This window comes from Tetrao urogallus (assembly GCF_951394365.1).
Source record: "Tetrao urogallus genome assembly, chromosome: 15".
Taxonomy (NCBI): Eukaryota; Metazoa; Chordata; class Aves; order Galliformes; family Phasianidae; genus Tetrao; species Tetrao urogallus.
This window is the reverse complement of record NC_136828.1, coordinates 12,104,379-12,127,347: the sequence shown is the minus strand read 5'-3', so window position 1 is coordinate 12,127,347 and position 22,969 is coordinate 12,104,379. Positions and strand designations below refer to the sequence as shown.

The following is a 22,969-nucleotide window of genomic DNA, read 5'->3' as shown; positions in this document are numbered from 1 at the left end:
GGAGAGCGAATGCACACATGCTGAAGGGAGTGCTGCAGTGAAATCATCAGTGCACATCTTGCTTGAGATAGAGCAGTGACAAATTCGTGCCAGGCGCTCTCTGTAGCGGCACAATGAGATTCTGCTGGGTTTGTCAGAGCGAGGAAGGAAGGGCACAGGGCCCGTAATGGTGTTCAAAGCCATTTCTGTGCCCTCCGAATTCTCATGCGCCAGAACTAGTGGGCTGTAAATCTGATGTCCCTGGGAGAGGTGGGCACAGCGCAAGCTGTGGTACCAACCAGCCCCAGTGGGGCAGTGCTGCACGGCGCTGATTGCAGCTGCTGGAGAGTCTCGGGTTCACATCAAGGCACAACTTTGTGCCATTACAAATTATTGACGTTAAAATCTCATTAGTCTTTTACAAAAAAAGAAAGAAAGGAAAAAAAAACAGTTAAGGTATTAAATATTTCGTTTAAAAAAAAGAACAACAACAAAAAAACCCACCCTGTTGCTTGTTTCCTTCAGTTGTTGGGGTTTGAGCAAGGAAAATGTCCCTGCCTGCCAATCTCACAGAGAATATTAAAACTGTTATTTATGTCTCTTTCAGGGCAAAAAGAAAGTTAGTTGAGATAAGCCGAAGCAGGTTCTTGATGGCATCCAATTCTGCTTTTCTGAAGGCAGCTCAGCACAAGCGAAGAAGTCCTCACAGAAAAAGGACGAAGAGAACAGCAAAGAGAGCAAAGAATGAGGAATATGTTGATGGAAGCTTCCTTGTGTGCAGCTGCACCTGCCTGACACGAAGCAGCACAGGCTGTGCAGCCTATGGGCAGCGCTGGCACCAGCCTGGCATCGCACAGCCACAGCATCCCCGGGCACACAGGTCTGATGGTCTGCAGCTGAGACAGAAAGCAGAGAAAAAGAAGGCAGAAAAACAGCAGAAGTGAAGGAGGAGATAAACAGCGTGCAGGCAGTACAAGCACAAAGCCATACTCTGTGATTTTCAGCTCTGTCTCTTCACTTGTCCCCTTGCTACAAGAGGCGAAGATCAGTCCCAAGAATGGATCCGGAATGGAACGGCCTCTAGTTTTTTACTGCCTATTTCCCAGCACACCACTTGTACTCTATCACTTGCTAGTCCTGCTCTCTCTCTTTTTTCCCACCCATGCCTTCTGGAGGCTTTTCCCACCTGTTGGACTAACTCAGTCTTCCTGTCTAAACTGCAGTTTTTATCAATAATTTTTTTGTAACTGGCTGAGCTAAATTTATTACAACAAATACATTAAGTTAGTAGAAACATTTCCCAGTAGAGAGGGGGAAAGGCTGCTTAAATTCCTGCTTGTTGCTGTATTTTCCCATTTATTACCCAACGACCCAGGTCAGCTCTGACACTTTAGCTCCTTTAAGCAGCATTGAGAGCAAAGGGAAAACACGCTGTCCCATAACACTGCATTGCATCCCTTAGGCTGGAAACTGCACAAGAGGGATCTGCAGCCCTTCAGAGCCTCAGGGTTAACAACACCCATGATCAGCCCCAGTTACTGCCCCATTACACAGAATCCATCAGCAATCTGAAAAGAAGAAAGGGCAGAATAATGAGTGGTGTCAGAGTCCATGACTCGTGAATAAAACACATGAACAGGTACGTAACGTTTTGACTATGCAATGTTCTCTTTTCAGAACACACTGGAGCCTCTTGCTCCCATCCTCAACTGATAGCATTTATCCAGAACCTTTTCTCCTCTCTTACTTCACAAGTGCGAATTTCAGCCTAGCTTCATTACTGTCAATTGAGAACGATCTGGGCACATCTAGAATATAGAATAATTTCAGAATGACCACATACGCAAATAGCCCAAAAGGTCAAATGCAAATATTTTTCCCAAAATAAACGCTGTCAGGGCTGTTTACCATCTGAGAAGGAGAGGAAAGAAGAACACGGATTTTCATCTAGTGCTTAATTAAATGGAGTCTTTCTTCTCTCAGCTCTACTTTCCAACCTGCCTGGACAGGACTTCAAGATGGCGGCTCTCCTCCAAGTGTTAATGACATAGCAGACACCCACAGCACTGCAAAAAATGTGCTCCTCTCCAGTTTTCTTTTCTGTACAAACTATTTCAAGATCTCTGAGGTGACAGGAGGAATATGAAACTACAAATTCATCCCCTGGCAGCTAGAAGAAACAGAATTTTATTTTAGAGATCTGATTTACTTGGTGTATTTATGGCATTTGTCATTGCTGACCCATATTTGTACCCTCCCCAGCATGTTCTCTGAGTCTCTGCAACACCACAGACCCACCGTTCCTCCCACTTGACTCCAGCAGGCCTCAGTGTTGATAAAGATGAGCATTTCCAAAGCATCCCACTCACCCACTGCCCACACTCTTCTTCCAATGGGATTTATTACAGATTTAAGCTTCTAAATTAAATCAGTCACCCTCGTAAACTGTGTTCATGGACTTCTGAATATTGGAACATGCTGTCCAAAATAACGACCAGATCCCTGTACAGGTGCCATGTTGTAAGCAAGGAAATTCATAAAGGACTCAGTCTAGAGTACTTCAGCTCACTGCTCAAGTCAGGATTTGCTCGCCGAAAAAAGGGCCAGTTCATTTTCTCACATCGTGTACACGTATTTCATAGAACACGTGCTGGAAACATATAGCCATTATTTGAATAATGAATGCATTTTAGTGAGGGGCTGATACAGCAATCTTATCCTGATGAAGTGTGTCTGCACGTCATTCAGCATTCTTGGAGCTGTAAAAAGCAGGAAATGCTGAATCCATTATAAATGTCTAAAGGTTTAGTTAACAATGGGCTGATGCAACATCCTTTGAAAGGCCTTCCTCAGCAAAAGAGCTGATTTTAAAAGGCAGAGATAAATAGGCACTGAATTGCACAGAGCCAGCATGGAAAGGTGAATTGAGAGGTTCTGTTTGACTACAAGTCTCAACACAATTTAGCAAGCTATTTAAATACATAAATATTTAAGTGTATGAAAACCAAGCAGATCTGGAAGCGGGTACTAAAACAGATCAGAGCAGAGAAATAGGGCCCTGAGTGTGACCCACATGCTGTGGTTGCAATGCAGGCACACTCCAGCTCCCCAGGAGCCCATAGCCAGTCACTGTAGCAGTGTAACTTTCCTTCTCTCCAAAGGATGCACAAGCACTAAGGATGCTGTTTACCCCTCTTCCCACAGACAAACACGACAAGCTTGATGACCTCCTGATGTCTACAGACTCACAAACATTGTGTCAGGACAGAAATCCAACGTACATAAGCACCAGTGAGCTTAATTTGGGTGTCCAGCACTACTATGAGGCAGTAAAACACCATGCTGAGCATTTCCATCGATCATTCTGCTCAGCAAAAGCAGCATCAGCTCCTCCAAACACCCGGGGCTGAAGAGCTGCTCCCTTTCAGTGCCTGCAGAGAAGGAGAACGGAGTCTCACCAGGCTTCTTAATGGAACACACATTTCTAGTCTTTAACCTAACTTCTTCAAATAACTAGGACAATATTTGCAAGACAAAATATCACTTGTCTTTCAGAAACAGGCCAAGCAGACCAGGTTCATTTCTGGGGGAAATTAATCCTCGATGCTATTGTAGAACAAAAGCAATAAAACCAAAGAAAATCAGATATTCAATAAAAAGCATTTCAGAACTACCTATTTCCCTTTTGGTTAAAGCAAAATAATGTATCTTCTTTTTTTTTCCTCTTTGAAGACAAAGGTGAGCTACATCAGAGTTGCTGCTCTCTATGGGTTAGCCAGTCTATAACAAACTTGGCATGCTTTTATCACAGAGAAGACAGGGCTAGAAGCAACCTTGCAGTAAACAGTACCGAAAATGTGCTCATGCATATACATTATTGTAGATACACACAGGCTGGGAAATGGACATATGCTGACTTCTGCTTCTCTCCAGCACAGTCTGGATTGTGGTTTTTCTCCTCCTGTTGCAGTAAAAAGAGAGCAATTTTTCAAGTTTATACTGAATGTCATTCTATTTCATTTCCAAATATAATCTCCCAGAGAGAAGGTTCACTCGCCCTATTTCCAATCTCTAAAGTTAATTCACAAATTTATATTCCTTTCTCCCACTCGCTCTCCTAAATTAAGAGGCATAATTACTAGGAACGCTTGCTACAAACGAATAAAGTGCCAGGGGAGAAGGAGCTGTCACTGCTGGACGCCGGCAGCAGCCGCCCTCCCCTCCTTCCATCCCCCAAGGATCCTGCTTAGGAGGCAGTTTCTATCTTTCCCATTAGCAGGGGTAGCTGACACGCAGGAGCCGTGCCAGCCCCTCCCTCGCCAGCCAGGACAAGCACAGGGAACAAAATTACAGAATGAAGGCCAGGCTGCCGTGCAGCCACCAGGCTGGCAGGGATCACTCCTCCCAATGCAGCTCTGCCTCTCCCCAACCACCCTGGCAGTGAGTTTCCTTCATGACGGCAGAGGAACTTGGAGCTGCCATCTAGAAATTCAGCCTCAGTCTCATCCCTCTCCTCCCTCCCCGACTCCAGCACCCTCTCAAAAGGAAGATTGATTATTATAATCAGACTCAGCTCTGACACAGCATTTGCATTTTCAAAGCACAGCATAGTCATTAACTAATTCATCTACCCCAAGGGAGCCCTAACGAGCTTTCACCTCTCTCCCCTCTGATTCCCAATCTGCAGGCAGCCTGCAGCTCTTCCTCACACACCTCCCTCTACATTGTGCTGCACCAGTGTGACTTGGTGCATCTCCAAATGGGTCCAGTGAGCCAAACTGAGTCCTGCTGCAAAGGAGCACAGCCCTGCTGGTAGCAGTGGATACAAAGGCACACTGCTCATAGCTGCCTACCTTAAGGATCCCATATGTAGTCACAAAGGTATAGGGTGATATAGGGAATGGTTTGTACCATGCAAAATAAGGCCAAACACACGGAGGTCCCAACCTTTCCATGACCACGTAAGACCAGCATCAATCATCAGTCTGAGCTGTATGCATTAAGGAAACATCCCCACATCGTGTCCTCCAAGCCTTGGCATCCCCTACCCACAGCCCATGCAGGGAGCTGAGGCGCTCACACCCCACATCCCTCTCCAGACTTTGCCTTAAAACTGCCCCTGCGTGACTCCTGCTGCATCCCAAGCTGCAAGCTGCCAGCCCTCTGTGTCCTACCACCTCCCAGCTCTCTGCCCCTGCCACCTCCCAGCCCTGCTGGCAGCTCACCCTCTGTGCCCCAGCACAGCTCCACACCCGCAGGTGCTCCGCACAGCAGCACATTATTCTTGATGAGCAATATTGTCTAATTGGAGGTGCTTAACCCATCGCTCAGATGATCTGTATCAAAGACTCCTGTCTGGAATACTTAAGGGAAGAATCAGGAAAATATTTGTTTTCTCTCTTGCTTTTTCATCTCCTGCTGCAAAACCCCAGGACTTGAGATGTGGGATCTCAGGCACAGCAGGGTGAGCACAGAGCTTCTGAATATCCCACGTGGCACAATGCTGGGGGCCCTTTGTGCCCACGGATGGCACAGACACAACCACAGCGGGTCAGGACACAGCCTGCCCAGCATGCAGAAGGAGCACCCTGCCTGGGGCTTCAGTCTGCAGCACAGGACATCACTCATGTCACCACACATCGTGTGAGTGCCAACATACAACTGCTTGGATCTTTTTCCTTTCTTGAGCTTTCTTCCTCAATTCATGCTGTACTTCTTTCTTTTCTGCACTCTGGGATGGGTGCGAAATAGAGTCATGGGATAACCTGGCCTGGAGGGAACCCACAAGGATCATCAAGTGAAGTCCTGGCTCACACAGGGCTACCTAAAAGTTAAACCACATATCTGAAAAGGCTGGAAACAGGCATCACTGGACATCTCATGAGGATGTGAGCTGGCTCAGAGATTAACAAAGCCCGACAGTCTGAGGGGAAGGGGAGCAAATACCCTGAGCAAAAGACCCACAGTGCAAAAGAAGTAAAGACAGTGGTTTAAGCCCATGGATTCACTCGCGGTGATGTAATTACAGATTTCAACTCTCTGCTCCAAAAGAAGGAATGAACGCAGGTTCTCTCCCCCCTGCTGAAGTTCCCAGGCCCACAAACTAGGCTCTGCCACACAACAGCCAAAAATCCATGGCAGCTCAGCACTCGGACCCCTCCACTCATTCATTTCCATGTCTGTTTAGCTCAGAGTCTTTCTGCTGCTATCAGCCTCGCTCCACCACCTCCACTACCCTGCAGATGACTCTCTTTTTAATTACTACCAGAAGTTCCTCCCAGCAGGGAGAGCAAAACAGATGGTGTCCATTGAGAGCAGGAAACTCCAGAATAACTAGCCTGAACTGGCTGATACCTCCTACCTGTTAGAGCACAAGCACAGGGTAAAAAACATTTAGGGAACTTCCAAGCTTTGGAATATTGGGAATCAACACACTGCAACCTCATCCAGTGGCACTGCTGCAATGGAGACGGCTGTTCTCAGGGCAAACAAGAAGTCGGAACTTTTGCCAGAAGCAAATCCTCTTGCAGTTCAGGGGCACAGCAACAAATAAGCCTGAAAGGCATTGTACCTCCTCCACACGAAGTCTGAATACTGCTTGTTCCCTGAAAATATACCTTTGAGCAGTTTCTGGAGCATTCAGTCAAGAAATGCTCATGAAACGGTAGCTGTAATCCCACCTCTCCCTCCTCCCCATCAGTTTCCTTGTTGAAAAATCATCACATAATGAACAGTCAGAGAAGAACCTACGCATTTCAACCAACCACCTAGGAAGAAGATCAAAGAGGAAAGGAAAGAGGAATCGAACATCCATTTTTGTTCCTTCATCTCCTAACCTAAATACAGCGGAATCAATCTCTGCCGAATGCTGAGAGCAAAGGAGCCTTCACCGAGTGCTAGGCTGCAAAATTGAACGTAATCCTCTTGTTCCAGCTCCCATGGAACAACCCACAGCCTGTACTTCAATGCTTTAATGAACAGCTCCAACTCCACGTTGCAGTTTCCCAGCACATCTCTGCAGAGAGAGGGTGGGCGAGGGGACCCTCGGGGCTTCACACTGCAATGAATGCACAGGGATGGGCAGCACGAGGATGGGGACACGGCCAGCACTGAGGGAAATGGGGAGCTCAGGTGACAGAGCCTTCAGCTGCCTTCCAGAAAGCAGCAGATGCTTGGAGGAGCCTTGTTCCCAAACTCTTCCTGAAGCACAGACTAAGAAAAGCAGATTCAAGAGCATTCAAATGTTTCCAGCTAAATGACCCATGATGTGGACCTCCTGCCACAACACGCAGCAGGCTTTTAATGTGTAAGAAGTGGGAAATCTCCCTCCCTGGGCAAAATAGCAAAGGTTACAGTGCCTGCCAAGATTGCTCTGCCCATTTCAGCCTCTTGGGATTATGCCTGTGTTCTCCTTCAGTTGCCAGCAAGCAATCAAAGAACAAAAAGCAAAAATCAATTCCCTCTCAAACACCGTATGTTCAGTTCTGGTGCCAGAACAGAAACCTGGCATTTTAACCTTTGGTGAACACGTTCCTGCTGCCACCAACAGCAAGCTCTGACACTTTGCTCTGAGGGAAGGGAAGGTGTAATAGATGTGCTGGGGATGACATTAGCACCGAATACACCTTCAACAGGACAGGACCTGGCAGAAGCTTGATTTTATACAGCCAGTCTTTTGAGGTTAATGAAATATTCATAAATAAGTTAAAATTCTCATGACAAGCTAGATCCTGTAGTACAACAAAGAGTTGTCAGCCTCAATTAAGCGATTCCAAAAAGGCAGGGCTGTGCCATTCATTATTTACCAAGAGGTCACAGGAAGAATTCTGCTCTATGATCTCCATGTCTCTGTGGATAAATTAGGCTTCACAGCTCCTGCTGGAGGACTCGGCTGCCCTGACAGAACCCACCACCAGTCCCACCCACCTCCAACAGCCAACGGCAAAAACCACCAGGAACTCTTCTAAGGACACGCAGACACACAGAGATCGAAAGCAAAACAAATAGTGCAGCGAGCTGATGAGGCTGTCAGTGCAAGGACTGAGGCAGCCTTGAAACAAAGTCTGTAAGCTTTTACCTCACTCTCGGTACACATAAACCCAGCCCTGGGCAAGAAGAAGAGCATGCAGCTGTCTCTGATCTGTGGGTACGTCCACTGAGCACGCCCTCAATGCACCCCAAATCCAGCAGCTGCACTACTCTGGATGAGCTGTGCCTGCAGAATTGCCTCCCCCCACTCAGACCTCTCTGCCTGGCTTATTTTGAAGCAGCTACAACCCCAGGGCTGTGGAAGCGGGAGGAAAGCAGTTTCCTTCCTTGCCATGAGCAAGATGGAGACTAAGGATTACTTTGTCTGATCCAAAAGTGACTGTTCCAAGTCTTCCTTTCTTTTCCAGTACTGCACTAACAGCACGTGTTCCTCCTAATGCTCCTCCAAGATGCCTTCGAGGTGAGGCAGAAGAAAGGGGCAGAAACTGCTGAATCTCAGAGCAGCCAGCAGCTCTCACCTGATTTTCCCTCAACATGAGTCTGAGGTTGCCCATCATTTTCATGTGGTGGTGAATGAAGCCTGGAAAAGCACAGTATTTACATGCCCGTTAATTATGCCTTTTGTATCTTAAGGCTGTGCCTGCTATAATAAGGCCTCTGACAACATTCCTGTCCCACTGGTTTTATTTCACCCAGTGTATCTCAGTGTAACTCACTCTGCAGTGACGCCAACAACAGGACTGCTCTAACCACAGCACAGCACTGCCCCCTGCTCAGGAAAATGATCCGTTTTCCTCTTGTGCTCCAACAATGGCAGATAAAAAGAAAATATTCCCTAGTGCTTTATTTTTACCCTTAGCCCTTGTTCCAGTTATTACAGCCCCACAATGCAAAGGTTAGACCATTAACTCAGCTCTGAGCGGAGCAGTGCTCACTCCCCATTGCCCTCCTAATAAGAAGCATGTGCTGGTGCAGCTCAGGGTGAGGGACACAAACCCCTACATCTCAGGTTCCTGTGCTTCTTCCACTGCTGTGTGGAAGACTTCTAACCCTTAGACAGCTGTTACCATCTTCCAGGAGAAAACAAAAGCAGGCCTTTTGGAACTGACCGCTGCTGCCGAGTCCCATAAAACTTTAACGCTAATGGATTCAACAGCAGGTTCATTTGTGTAATGGGACTTTCAAACAGACTGTTTATTTCTTTTTAATTTGAAGTGAATGGACTGCTTGATCCCATGTGCCAGGCTAGAGATAAACCTCAAGAATTGACTGAGTCTCTTCTTCCAACCTAATTATAATCACAATTAGATATCCACATGCAAAGGTCTAACGTACCGATCACCTCTCTGGTCTGTAGGCAGTTGGGTAGCACTCATCTACTGCCATCCCACTGCGCCCACAGCTCTGCTTGGCAGAGAAGCTTCTGACATTGCCACAGCTTTGTGTGTTGGACACGAATTTTGCAGAGTGGAACACGCAGCACACAACCAACCACGGCCATTCATCACCTCCTGTACTAAGAGAGGAGGAAAAATTCTGCCTCTGCTCCTCGAAGCTCACTGTATTCCTGCATCGTGGGGAACAAGGAGGACTAATGCTAATGTACTTGTTTACAACAAGCACTCGAGAGCTCTCATGTAGGAAAAGAGCTATTCTGAGCTCTCTGTTCATCACAGGCAGATTCGTGGTGCATCAGATGCTCTGGTGCTTCTGCAGCACCCACTGCTGAAACATCACCTGGGATGATGTGACTGTTACTGGCTGCTGATCTTTGAAGGAAGTAAAATAAAATGACAGGAGGTTTAAAGACAGCTGCAATTTCCAGAGCAGGCTGAGGAGCTTGTTTTAAGGGAACACTGGAAGAGCTTGATTTGTTTAACCTGGGCAAGTGAAATGCTGGGAGAGAACAACTGTTCTCTATAAATACATCACCATATAAATATGAGGGAGGAAGAACAGTCACTGTAGTTTAAGAAGAATATTAACACATACAAAAAAGGATACTTAACTGCATGTATATTTTCAGCTAGACCTGAGAAAATTTCTAGCTGTCAGGACAGGCTTTCAGTGACAGTAATGGGACAAATAAGTTAAGTATTTTCAAGACAAGCCTGATAAATTTATGAACTAAACTGTATGCTGCAATTGCCTCAGTTGCCAAAGAATCTGATTTTGTCACCTAAAGGATTCTCTTCCAGTCTTCTCATACTACATCATTTCATTCTGAATCAGTGTTTTGCTGCTTCTTTACAACCAGATTGGTGTTTTTCCAATCTGATTTGAAAACTGGGTATTTCCCTAAAAATGCCTCCCTAAAAAAACTGCTGCTGTGTTCATGCTGCTGCTCAGCTGAATGACACGCTGTCCATCCAGCCCAGGCTGCTGCTCTTGTGTAAAGTGCCAGTATAACATCTGTCAAGTGCAGGGGAGGTTTGCTGTCATTTTGCTAAATCAATTTGGAAACCATCAAAGAGATTTTTAATAGATGGAGAATTTCTGCACCGATCGGTCACCTGCCTTCCCCTCCCAACCTGCTGGTTCTGTATACATTCTGGCAAAGCCTCATTTCTGTTCGTAATCAGTGTGGCTGGGTACTCTAATTCCACATTTAATTCCACCTACTGTAGATAATACAGAGAATTAACATCTCCATCAACAAGTACCAGTTTTGTCATTCTTGCGTCTTGCCTGTTTCATTTCTTGCTTTCTGTTTAATAGCTGTTAAACAAGAATTATATTAGCTATATTACCTAATTATCTAGGGCAGATCTCCTACACTGAAGGTCACTTCTTTCCTGTTACCATCTGAAAAGTTTATAAATTAAAAAAAAAAAATTGAAAAAATTGAACCTTATTTAGTATTTCTCTCAAGTATCAAAAGTCACAGTTCTTGATGCTCTGGAGGTCTGATGCAACCACTAGGAAGTGAAGTCTTTCAATAGCAACTCAAATGGTCTATGATCAGTGTGCATTTCTCGTGCCTTATGCATTGATGCCAGCTGAGATGTTCCCAAACTCTTTCTGCAGTCTCTCCATGCTGCTCTCCAGTTAGCAGCCTGTTCCCAGCCACATCACGCTGTGACCTCTGAGCAGATTTATTCCATGTATCCTCCTTACAGTCTTCATTATTTCTCCTGATAAGCATCAATGTAGCTAGTCACTGACATTTAAGTTAATCCCAACACTACCATTTCAGACTGAACACACGATTTGGCTCCTTAACTATTCCTGACCTGCTGCCCTTAAATAAAGGTCTCCTGTTCCTTGCAGAGGGTTAGCAAACACATTCACTTAAGGCAAGGGGAACTCGTTGTTTTCATTTTGAGAGGTCTTTATTTCTTCTGTAAGGACACTCGATTTATGCCATTCATTTTGTGATGACTACATCTTTGGACTTCAGATCTTCTTCCCCTCCCACCCCGCACAGCAATTCTCATTCTTATAGCCAGCCTTTTTAATCTGCTGGAGGATGAAATATCATTTGGTCCAATGAGCAGTCTGTAGATTTCAGAGTCCACCTGAGTCAAGCTGCTTTTTGAAGATGAAAGCCAACGATAGCCAGAGCACCTCTGGGCAATGAAAATACATGTGATGCTTCTATAATACCAGGCTCGCTTCCCTCAGGGATTAATGACAGGGGGAAAAAAAAAACTTGACATTAATGCCCTATGCAACAGAACCAGACTGAAAGAAAGTGTGAGATCAGGGATCACAGTGGCAGCTTGGATGGTAAGCTTGAGCCAGTTTTCTCCTGGCCACGCGGAGAGATGAAAAAGGCAAACGAAAATTAGAAAAAGCAACTATCTTCTGCTTCCCTCCTTCAGGGCAAGAAAGAAAACCAATGTAACAGAGGAAAGCATTTTCCATCAATAATACTTGAGTACCAGTGGAGCTAGCCCCTAGCTCTGCATCCGGAGAGCACTAAACCAGCACACCATAAGAACTAACATCCTGTGACCACAGGCAGGCAGCCATAGGTGCAGATGCTGCATGGAACCTCCCAGTTTGTCCTGCAGAGAAAGTTATCTGAGCACTACCCTTAGGAGAGAAAACTTCCAGTGCTGCTAACCCTGTCAGAAAGTGCACATATTTACACAAAGCAAAGAAGTGAGCATAGGGACCAAAACGGATTCACAATAAATAAAAAATAAACATTATTTCAGCCAATAAGAAAAGGAGAATATCCTCAAACTTGAGAGAAATGAGCTGCGTCATGTGAGCAATGACCCTGATGCGTACCAGCTCTCAGAAGAACACACAGGTACTGCTCCCTCCTAACAGGAAGGCACTCAAACTGAGCATGAAGAAAAATAACTAAGTGAAGGGTTGCAAGGAGAGAAAAATCAAAGTTTCATTCTTCTAATTACACAGCACAATGATATGGGTAATTTTTCTTAAATCAGAAAATGAATTTGAGGTTCAGATTCCCTGAAGGATATAAAATATTAGAGGATTTTTTATGGTTGTAATCACAAACTCATTTCTCCAGCCACTACTGGCCGTGCCTAATTAGGGTAAGGTATGTTAATGATAGAGCGGCACAGCCCAGAGACGGCTTCAGTTGCAATATTAATTGCATTTAGGGAAAGAAGCATGAATTGTGCTTATACAAGCTAATTAGTACGGGTTTGCTAATTAATACTGGAAAGTCAAACTGCCTTTGTCTTGTCAACTGCAATTAGCTGAAGACATTTAAATTTCTTTTCTTCCTTTTTTTATTTTTCCTACTAGTAGTCAACTCATTTTCAGCAGCTAAGCAGTGAAATCGTGTGCTGGAGTTCTGCACAGCAATGAGCACAGCAAGGCTATCCCCCCCCCAAGGCACGGCCCTGTCCTGGCACAGAATCCCCTACAGCACACATTGCTGCCTTATATCGTCCCCATGGACACAATGACCTGAAATTGGCACCTCTTGTCCCATGGGCACAGACCACCCAGATCCCATCTTATTTAGGCCACAATCCTAACAGATTACGACACATTTTACATTGAAATATAGCTATGTGAAAAAAGATCTACCAGGGCATCCAAGATGCTCCCCACTGCACAGGAGAATCCCCAGCACTCATCAATGAGATTCCAGAGAGTTCACCAGTCCTAGAACAAACTGCATCCTTTGCAGTGCTTTGGGGTAGGTGGGAAAGTCATTAGCACTCTTCAGTGTGGCAGCAGGGATGTCAGCTCTACAGAGCTTTATCCCCAAAGCATCCAAAGACTGTATGATAGCACCTGACAGGCTATTTTCCTCTTTGCCCAGCAGCCACAGGGCCGTTTGCAGAACAGCTCATGAAAAGCAATATTCAGCACCTGGAGCAGGCAGGCTTCTGTGCATCCTCCCAGCCATGGAGGCTTAGCATCAACCTAACAAGAAATGGATCACGGGTGAAAAACTGGGGAAGAGGTGAAAAGAAAGGAGAAGAAACCAAATTAGGCAAATGATTGCTGAAGCACCAGCTTTAACTGAGCCTGAAAATAAGGCTGTCCAGGTGAGGGGCTGATCTGGAGGGAGGGGAAAAAAAAAAAGAAAAAAGCAAAAAGAACCAAGGGACGAACTTCTTGTTCACTGGCAGGGAGGAGAGTGGAGCTGACGGGATAATTGCTGGAGCCTGCAGGCAGCTGGAGAGCAGGACAGCCCCATCCAAAGGGGACAGACCTCTGCCACCTCACACTGCAGGAAATAAGAGGTGACATCTTCCCCTACCAGGGAGGTTTCACTGGGGGATGGAGGAGAACCATCTATCCTCAGTGAAAAGGAAGAACAAGACTGTCAGGTTTTAGCTCTAAAGGGAAAAAGAGGAAACATAACAATTTTCTTACAATTGCTGAACAAAAATCAAAATGCAGAACAAAGTCCACACCCCAAAACCTGCAATCCATAGCTAGAGCACTACAGAATACAGCCTATTCGTGTGAGATGGATGCAAGCTTTCCAAGGAAGATCGCAAGTCCTGAAGTTTTCCACCAAGCAACCCTTGGGAATAGGTGCTGAACACCGACTGCCTCTTTCTTCTCTGCTGATGGATGATGCACAAGGCCAATTAATGCCTTAACACTGTAAGTTCCAGTCCCTCCAACTCTACCAGCTTGTTTAATGCTACAAGCTTCTGAAGGCAAACAAGTAACTCAAAAGCCAGGCTTTGCAAGTCAGAAAGGAAATCTTTGAAATGTTTTTTGTTTTTTTTTTAAATGCACATCAAACATAACAGCACATTTATCCTCTGGTACATCCAGTGAGGACAATACAAAGTTGACTGCATAGAATTTAGAACTGTAACAAGGCAGCATGTAACAAGATCAGACGGTAAATAGGATTAATTCAGTCTTCTTTGGAAGTATCAGTTCTGAGCTATGCCACCACAGAGAGTGATGGAGCATGGAAAAACATACAAATGTTTGCCCACAATAAAAGATCAACTCAGAATCTGAATCAATTACTGCTCCCATTATAGAAAATGTGATGTTGAAACAGCAAGGATCACCACAGCCAAATAAAAAAAGGATAAACTACGAGATGTATGACAATCTACTACTAGTATGGAAGGGCACACCACTTGTGGCTTCTACTGCTTTTGGTCCTTGAGGGAACTACCAATAAAACAGACAAAACCAGCAGAAAATTAACACCCGTTATAACAAACTAGTCCGTGTAATTGTTGCATCTCATCTGCTTGTCCTTTGCACACTTGAGACTGAATCAGAGGTCCCCAAAGAAAGGAGTTAATTCGGTGTAAAATGAAATGCTTCCTTCTGATCTTAGACAGTAACCAAAGAAAAACTGCCAAAAGAAGGGTGGCAAATCAGCAGATCTCATCCAACGCTTGTTCCAGGTACATGAAGGGACAAGCAGTGCCAAAACTGCTAACAATAATACAAACTTTTTAAGAGTTCTTTTGCTGTCCAGATCCAAGTATTTGGAACTGATACACATTTCAAAGGCACTGAACTTTGCATACATTACTGCTATGTGAAGCATCAAGAACATAATAATAATAAATGAGAAAAAAAAAAAAAAAAAGAACACCTCTTACCATCTCTGCTCTTTGCTTCTGATTTCCCACTTCTTCCAGAACTTGAGACATCTGAACCTTCAAGACAGAAAATAAAAAGAAAACAAAGTTTAGGACATTTAAGGGAATTTTGATTTGACCATCCTCCTTCCCACTCCCAACCAAAAACCACTGCCAAAGGCAATGCGATTTTCACTGCATTGAAAAAGCAATTCTAAGTGGTAGGTCTTGATACACCCTCTCAGTACCCCATTATGAGAGGTCACTCTGCCCAAAAGAGCCTACAGTACACCAGAAAGAACGGGTTCATCGTGGAGAGGAAACCCTCTGGGCTCTCCATCCCAGATTTGCACACTACAGCCAGGTCTGAGAACTGAGCTTCCTCTCTGCTCTTCCAAAGAAACTTTAGAGAAAGTAGGTGCTCACTGTGCAACTGACAGGAGCGATGAGGGTAAAGGTAACTTCACACAAAATACCTTGTTGAAGACTTTTGGGTTGAGTAGTTGATTTTAGCAGTCTCTAAAATTGTGGTAGAACACCAGAAAAAGCCTCTCTGCAACATAACCCAACTGAACACCCATGAGAACACGTCGCTGTGCAAGGGTTTGTTTTTCCCTTTTTTAAAAGGAAGTTTGAAATTCAAAGGATGTCAAACCAGAGTGGAAACATCTTACAGTATCTCTGTATTATTTCTAGAGAAACGGGAACATGACTCATAGGAGGAGCTTTCCAAGATTTTGTTTATGTGGAAGGATTTAGAAAGGAGATATTTTGGAGATGGCTGCGAGGAGCCGCGTTTCCTCCTTCAGTGCAAATTCATCCCATGCCTTCTCCTTCACAGCGCTGCAATCTGCATTCCTCTGGTTAACAGAAAGCCCAAAAAATAGATACAACCAATGACAGAGAAGCTAATTTAAACAACAGAAACAAACACAACAAGAGCAGGGAAAAAAAACAACTTTCTTGCAAACTAATTCATGTAATTTCAGGCGGATATTCATTAAAACCCTCTAGAGCCCCTCTAACAATCTCTCTCCACACACAAAATGGGTCTTTTGAGTACTACATCCAAACCAGAAGCAAACAGCACGCAGCTTATTACAACAAAAAGGAGAACACTGAGCTTTGCAGGCTAACGGCACTGAAATGCAGGCAAATAAAACATTGCATTCTCAGGGTTCAGCACAGCGTAATGTTAATTTTGCATACAAACAACCAAGCAGTTCAAGACTGCTCTGGCCGCAGAGCTCAGTGGAAATGGAAAGAAAAACCAAACATTTTCTTGCTGTGCGGGGCATGGGATGATGTGGTATTACTTAAGAAACAGACACTCAAATAGGATGAAAGGGGTTTTAATAGAAGCCTGGGACCCGGCACAGGGAAATGAAACACACTCATTAAACACTGTGGGAGATGCCAGTCCCAACCAAACACGGAGCGCGTGTACGAGCAAGCAAGAAGGAGAAATGAAATTATCACCAAGTTGGATGCTGAAACATCAAGGAAGTGTACATTTGCAGACACCTGGAAAGATCTTTTTTTCTCACTAATACTTAATCAGGCAGAATTACACCAGCAGGTTGGAGCCAGGAGAGAGTCATGTGGCAAAGAATTAGAAAGCCTCCTCCCAGAGATGTTTTTTATGAGAGAGGTCAGCATAGACTTTGTCCAACACTCTGGGACTGACATTATTTTTGATTTAGAAAAAAATAAAAGGAACTTTTCTGTATTTTCATTAGCTTTATCTAAGCGAAGGTGACCCTTAAATGGAAAATACAGCTCTAAATGAGATGCAAAGAAACACGGAGAATTACATATGTGCTTCCTGTAGCTATCACTCAATATGACCCTCAGTTTGAGGGTCATTTCTCCATTCAATTTCCTGCTGGACAGCACTGGGGTCCATAACACTGTGGGGTGATTTAGAGTGGAAGAGGGCAGGTCAGTCAGTTTCCCCTTTGGGAGAAGGCTGCAAAAACTTTTGGACAGGAAAGAAATAATACAAGCAGATGAGAGCATAAGAAGGAAATACTCCATGATTTATTTGGTGTATGTCTTGGAGAAAATAACCAAATACAAACCTGACACATTGTTATGCCAGTAGAGACCTACAGGCAAACCTGGACAGCAAGTTCAAAGCTGCAGCTTGATAACAGCAGATCAATACAATTTGGAGAAGCAATCAGATAGGAATTAAATCAGAGTAGGTTTTCTTCATTGCATTCATTTCTAGGCAGCTCATCTCAAAGGGAGCAGGCAGCTGAACGAGAGGGAATCCAGAGAACAGCAACCAAGCTCACTAGATTGCCAGAAGAAATTATTTATGAAGATTAAAAGATTCTTAACTGTACGGTTTGGCTACAGCTCTCACAGAAGAGCAAAAGGGACACATTTAATGGATTGTGAGCCATTACGACGTGATGGAGGGCTGGAAACAAGGAGGCCCCTCCAGCAGAACTGCTCCTGGGAGCACAGGGCGCAGCCCCACGTCACTGGGGCCCCTGTGCTGCTCCCTTCTGGCTGTGCAACAGATGATCTGAATGCTTTATCACATCCAGTTTGTAAACATTAGCCTTACCCCAGACTTTTTATTAGCTTAAATCAAATATTGAACCTAGCTCAGCTGTTAGAGGACAGCTGCTTGCAAAGTGATTCACTGCCATATTCCTACTAGGCCACAAGAAAATACAACCTAATCACCAGCAGCATGACAGATGCACACATTTTTAATTATGAAGAAGAAATTAGGCTCTGAACTTCTCCCCACATCTCACTTAATCAGTGTGCTTTGGCAGAGCTGCCAGCAGTGCAGCACTGGGAGGCAGGAGCTGCAAAGGGCTCTGGCATAGCACACAGCGTTATCACTTCAGATGTTTGCTGGGCAGCGTTGGAAAGGCCTGAAAGAAATCCTGCTATGCTGCATCTGATCATTTATATTTTCAGGAAGGAAGTGTTGGATTTCTTGTCTCCCTTCCATCCTCCCTGCCTGCTTGCAGCCAGGGTAGGTGTGAGTGGGGAGCTGCAGGCGGGTGGGAAGGAAGGTGACACGTAGAGCCTCCCACTCCAGCAGCATCCCCTCCCCAGCAGGTATGGGGCTGCTACTCACAGCAGTGCTGGAGCACTTTGCCAGCCCCATCTCAGAGCTTTCAGCTTGAACGCATCCACCTCGGTGTCTTGGGAATCTCTCGGTAGGAAAGACTTGTGATGCATTTTCACAATATGCACAGAAGTTATCTTAAAGCTCTGAGGAAATTCTTATTACTTAATACCCATGTTAAATTCCCATGGATCGCTGAGCTCAAGCATTAAGAAATCTGATAAGCAAACAGATGCTGAGTTTAAGAATCAGATATACAAATACATGTAAAGTCCAATTTGCCCACTGAAGGCGGCATAAACAGGTAAAGAAAACCAAATAAGTAGAACAAGCAGAAAAAAAAATCCTCTCAAGCATTCAGTCAATTACTTTAAGCCCACGGAAAAAAGGGTTTGTCAACTCCAAACATTCATCTTACATGACAACGCCGTCTAATCTACTGTCAGTGCTACTGTCATCCTTATAGGAGAGCAGTGGGGAAGGACAGATAACCCGTGCTCCCGCCTTGCTGTGATACAGTGCTGGGCTGCAAGGGGCAGGAGCAGCTTCCAAGGCGAGGAACTGATCTGGCTCCCAAGGAGACATTTCTGAATTGCTTAGCTCGCTTCCCTTCATCAATAATTAATCTCTTATATCTTCCTGCTGTAATTATTTCCATTGTATTTCATAGCACAAATGCAAACGGGAAGGCAGCACAACCGCAGGTGTGTAGGAGGGAGGCACGGGTCGGACCCAGCTCTCCCAGCTCCAGCAATGCAGGAGGAGCCGGGGCAGGAGAGGTAGGGGGGGGGGTGGGAAGGAAATCCAAGCAATCTGGCCATGTTAGTGCAGCTGTTGGCCTCCTGCTTTGCTCCAGATCGAGCCACGCGTCCTGCATGATGGGTGAGCAGCTCAAGGTGAGCCTGGCTGGTCAGAAAAATGAGCTGCTCAATCTGTAATGAGCAGCTGCTCTCTCCACAACACCCTCCGCTCTGTGAGCAATTAGCAAATCGAAGCGCTCGCTTTGCGGACCTGCATTAATGCACTCCTCTGTGCTGCGCATTAAACAGCTCGTGGGTTCGGCACAGCGCAGCAACAACAGCCAGAGACACAAAATTAAAGTTTGTTTCCAAAAGCTACGGAAGCAAAATTGTGCCGCATACAGGGAATAAATCAAAACAATCTTCATTAGGAGACATCATTTTAGCCTTACGCTTTCATCAGAAAACATGATTGCCTTTACAGTCTCACTAATACAAGGCGGGTGCTTTGCTGAGGAGAAAAACAAGCAGCACTTTCACTAACTCAAATTAAACCCCGTCATTTTTATTCTTTTCCGTGAAATGCCTGCAGATATACAGAGCTGCCTGTGCCTGGGTTGTGTGCACACAGCCAGCAACCCAAACCTCAGGGGGACGGGCGCTGGGGGGGCTCAGTCTGGCAAAGCTGCTCCAACCCTTTGCAGCGTGCCACAGCTCACGGTGTCCTTAGTGGTATTTTATATGCAACAGTTGTCTGCAAATTCAAGTCAGGTGTGATGACTGGCAAATTTAAGTATAATGTTAATTAATAGCTATTTCATATTAATTGACTTTGAAGATAAATTGTTGCCTCTCCTCTTCAACAAAGTTAGCAGACAAATTTAGAAGGACGTATTTGGTTCCAGTCACAGAAACGTGGAATCCTGGGCATTCCAACATGCCCCATCACCTTGTGCTGCCTGTCCTCCATTCATTAGCAGGGTAATTTCCCGGTAACTTTTGTATCTAACTGCTTACAAATGAAGATGCACGATGCAGATGGCCTTAGTGTGCAGCTGAAGAGTGATGTGATCCAAACCACGTGATCCAAGCCAGCAAATCTTATCTGGTGGCCTCAGCTGAGGGAAAAAAAGTGCATCCCCATCTCTTTCCTTTAAGTTCAGGGGATGCAGGTAATACACTGAGCATCAAAGCTGTGGCTGAAGTGCAGAAGGAAACAGCTGCAATCCCAGGGAAACACTGATCATAGTGCTCAGAATTCCATCATAAATTTAGAAACGTAGGGCTCTATGCACCACACTTATAAATTATATGAAACAGTGGAGGAATGTCATGAGAACAGTTAGAAGAGATGTCTGGAATCAACAATTCTCTCTCACACAGAGATAAGATTCTGATTTGTGGTGAAAACAGGGAGAAAACTTTGATTTGACAATAAATGCCACAGCCAGCTTACTTGTGGGGGTGGCAGACTGTGACAGACGTAACTCAGCCACTCGCAGTCAGACTTGGGTTTATTTCCATACTGTGATCCTGCATATTAAAATACTGTGAGAGCTGAAATGAAATTTTCATTAGTGTTCATACTGAAATCTCACCCACAGGACCCAACTTCCAGCTGTTTGCCTGTTTTTCCTTCCAAGCTATACGCCCATTTAGGTGAGGCCAGCCTTCAAGCCATCGGCACAGCATTACTGCAGACTGGGAGCGGCACAGCACCGTTTTTGCATCTCTGTGCATCCCAAAATTACACGGGTCATTCCCAATTTAAAATGATGTTCTGGCACTTTGTAGTAGAAACGTTGTGATGTTTCACAAAACCGCATCACTTGAGATCACAGTCAGTGAGACAGAGGGGTATCGCACACTGCTAACTAACTGCCTCGCTGCTTTACACATTCAAGACCCCCCGCACCTCCAGGGATTCATGCTCCTGGGTGCCTGGTAGTGAACTGCAGCAGCTGGGGACTGAAGGTTGCTGCTCTGCGCACGGTGAGGAAGCAGCAATCAGCAGGAGCTGCTACCTGCGTGAGAAGCGGGTTCCTAGGGATGGATTGGATGTGCAGCAGTGAAATGCCGCCCCCCAGTGAGAGACAAAAAGCAGCTGGTGAACAAAATGAAGTGTGAATAAAGCAAAGGCTCTTGGGTGCCAAACAAAAAGCGACGCTGCAAATTGAAAAATTGCTGAAGTCATGGTTATAATTACTGAAATGCAGAGAAAACGTCTGCAAGACACAAGCTCCTGTCAAACAGGCTATCAAGATTTACTGGGCAAAGAGATAATAACCAAATCTTTCTCTTGCTCTTAAGTTTCAAGGACAGACCAATCCCTCTTCCCATGTTCTGTTTTAGCAGAGTCAGTCACTTAGTAACGACAAGAATTCTTGACAGGAGCTTTATTGGAATGAAATGACACCAAATTCTCACTGGTTATGCTGTAAGAAAGGGCTGCAAGCAAAGCTATTGCAGAGCAACTCGTACAAGGAAGATACAACTCCAAGCAAAATAAAAGATACCCACATTTTTATTCCTGGCAAGTCACTTGACCCAGCTCCAAATGAGCTGCACAGTTCTGCAGCAAAGATCCAGCTTTCATTCTCCCTCTGCCTAACAATTCCTGGGAGGCCCCAAGCAAAGTACTGAACTCCGTGAAACTCCTTTCCTCCCCCTGACGACAAAGATAAACTCACTCTGCAAAGCCATCCAACGTCTTTGCCCAGGAGGTCAGCTCTGAGCACAGGGTGCCCTTAGTGACACACAACGCACTGGATGGTCTGCACCACTCCTGCAGCACAGGGGCTGAGCTGCAGGCTAAGAGCAGAGGTGGCCATACCCTCATCTCCCTGATCCTCAACGCAAAGGTGACCTTCACAACTGCAACAAAAGGCACAGCTTGGAGAAACATTCTAAACTTCTTACTATCTACTCCACCAGCACTGCTCATGCTGTCTCCCATTGGTTAAGGACTCAGTACCAAGGCAAGCTGGGGAAGTGGCAAAACATAGAGCCTTCTGTTCAGGAAAGGATGAGTTCATGGAGATCAGAGCATCCCAATCCAGACAGAAACATTTGTAAGAAAGCAGGTAGGTGCAGGTTGTAGGAAAATAAGGGGCTCAGGTGCTTCCTGATCTTTCACATGACAAGAAGTGTCAGATCTGCAAAAATCTCAAAGCATGAGTGACTGTTTGCTAGTTTCACTGTGAACTGCAGCAGAGGTTGAGGCAAAAACCAGCATGCAACAGCTGAGCAGCTTCTCTCCTCCTGGCTTTCCTTGCTGTTTTCATTGAACACCTTTCTAAGGCCAAGCACAGAGACCAAAAGATTAGCACAGCTCTGCTGGGAATAATACAGTCTTGCAACAGGTCTGCCTCCCTCCATCCTAATCAAATGGTGCTGCAGCCCTCAGGGAGAGAACACTGCCAAACAAATACAGGAGTTTGAAGCTGCTTCCTCAGCAGCACAGCGCAGTCCGACTGATGGAGCTCTGCCACACCAACTGCTCCCAGCAGGAGACTCCCAGACCCTGGTGGACTCTCCAGAGGAGTTATTCCACAGAATCATAGCATGCCCTGGGTTGCAAAGGAGCACAGCGCTCATCCAGTTCCAACCCCCTGCTGTGTGCAGGTCGCCAACCAGCAGCCCAGGCTGCCCAGAGCCACATCCAGCCTGGCCTTGAATGCCTGCAGGGATGGGGCATCCACAGCCTCCTTGGGCAACCTGTGCCAGTGCCTCACCACCCTCTGGCTGAAAAACTTCCTCCTAATATCCAAGCTAAACCTCCCCTGTCTCAGTTTAAAGCCATTCTCCCTTGTCCTATCATCATCCACCCTCATAAACAGCCATTCCCACTCCGGTTTATGAGCTCCCTTCAAGCACTGCAAGGCTACAATGCGGTCTCCCCACAGCCTTCTCTTCTCCAAGCTCAGCAAGCCCAGTTCCCTCCACCTTCCCTCATAGGAGAGCTGCTCCAGCTCTCTGATCACCTTAGTGGCCCTCCCCTGGACCGCTCCAAGAGCTCTCCACTACAACATCCATTAGAGAAGATGCTGCCACTAAGACTCTCTCTGTGGGCTCAAAGCTGTTCTTACCCAAGATAAACAACTGAATGTGCAACCACAGCAGGGAGCCCCCTTTTTTTTTTTGGCACTCCCCCAGTA

At 45.5% G+C, this 22,969-nt stretch overlaps 1 protein-coding gene across 1 annotated transcript in view; it reads right to left on the bottom strand.

Moving 5' to 3' along the window:
• Positions 1-22,969, bottom strand: part of MAD1L1 (mitotic arrest deficient 1 like 1) — a gene marked incomplete at both ends in the record, with an annotated part of 320,077 nt that overhangs the window by 155,200 nt on the left and 141,908 nt on the right. The window contains one exon of the mRNA XM_079542666.1: positions 14,997-15,053. Coding sequence (XP_079398792.1) covers positions 14,997-15,053 — 57 coding nt within the window. The remainder of the gene's footprint in view (positions 1-14,996; positions 15,054-22,969) is intronic.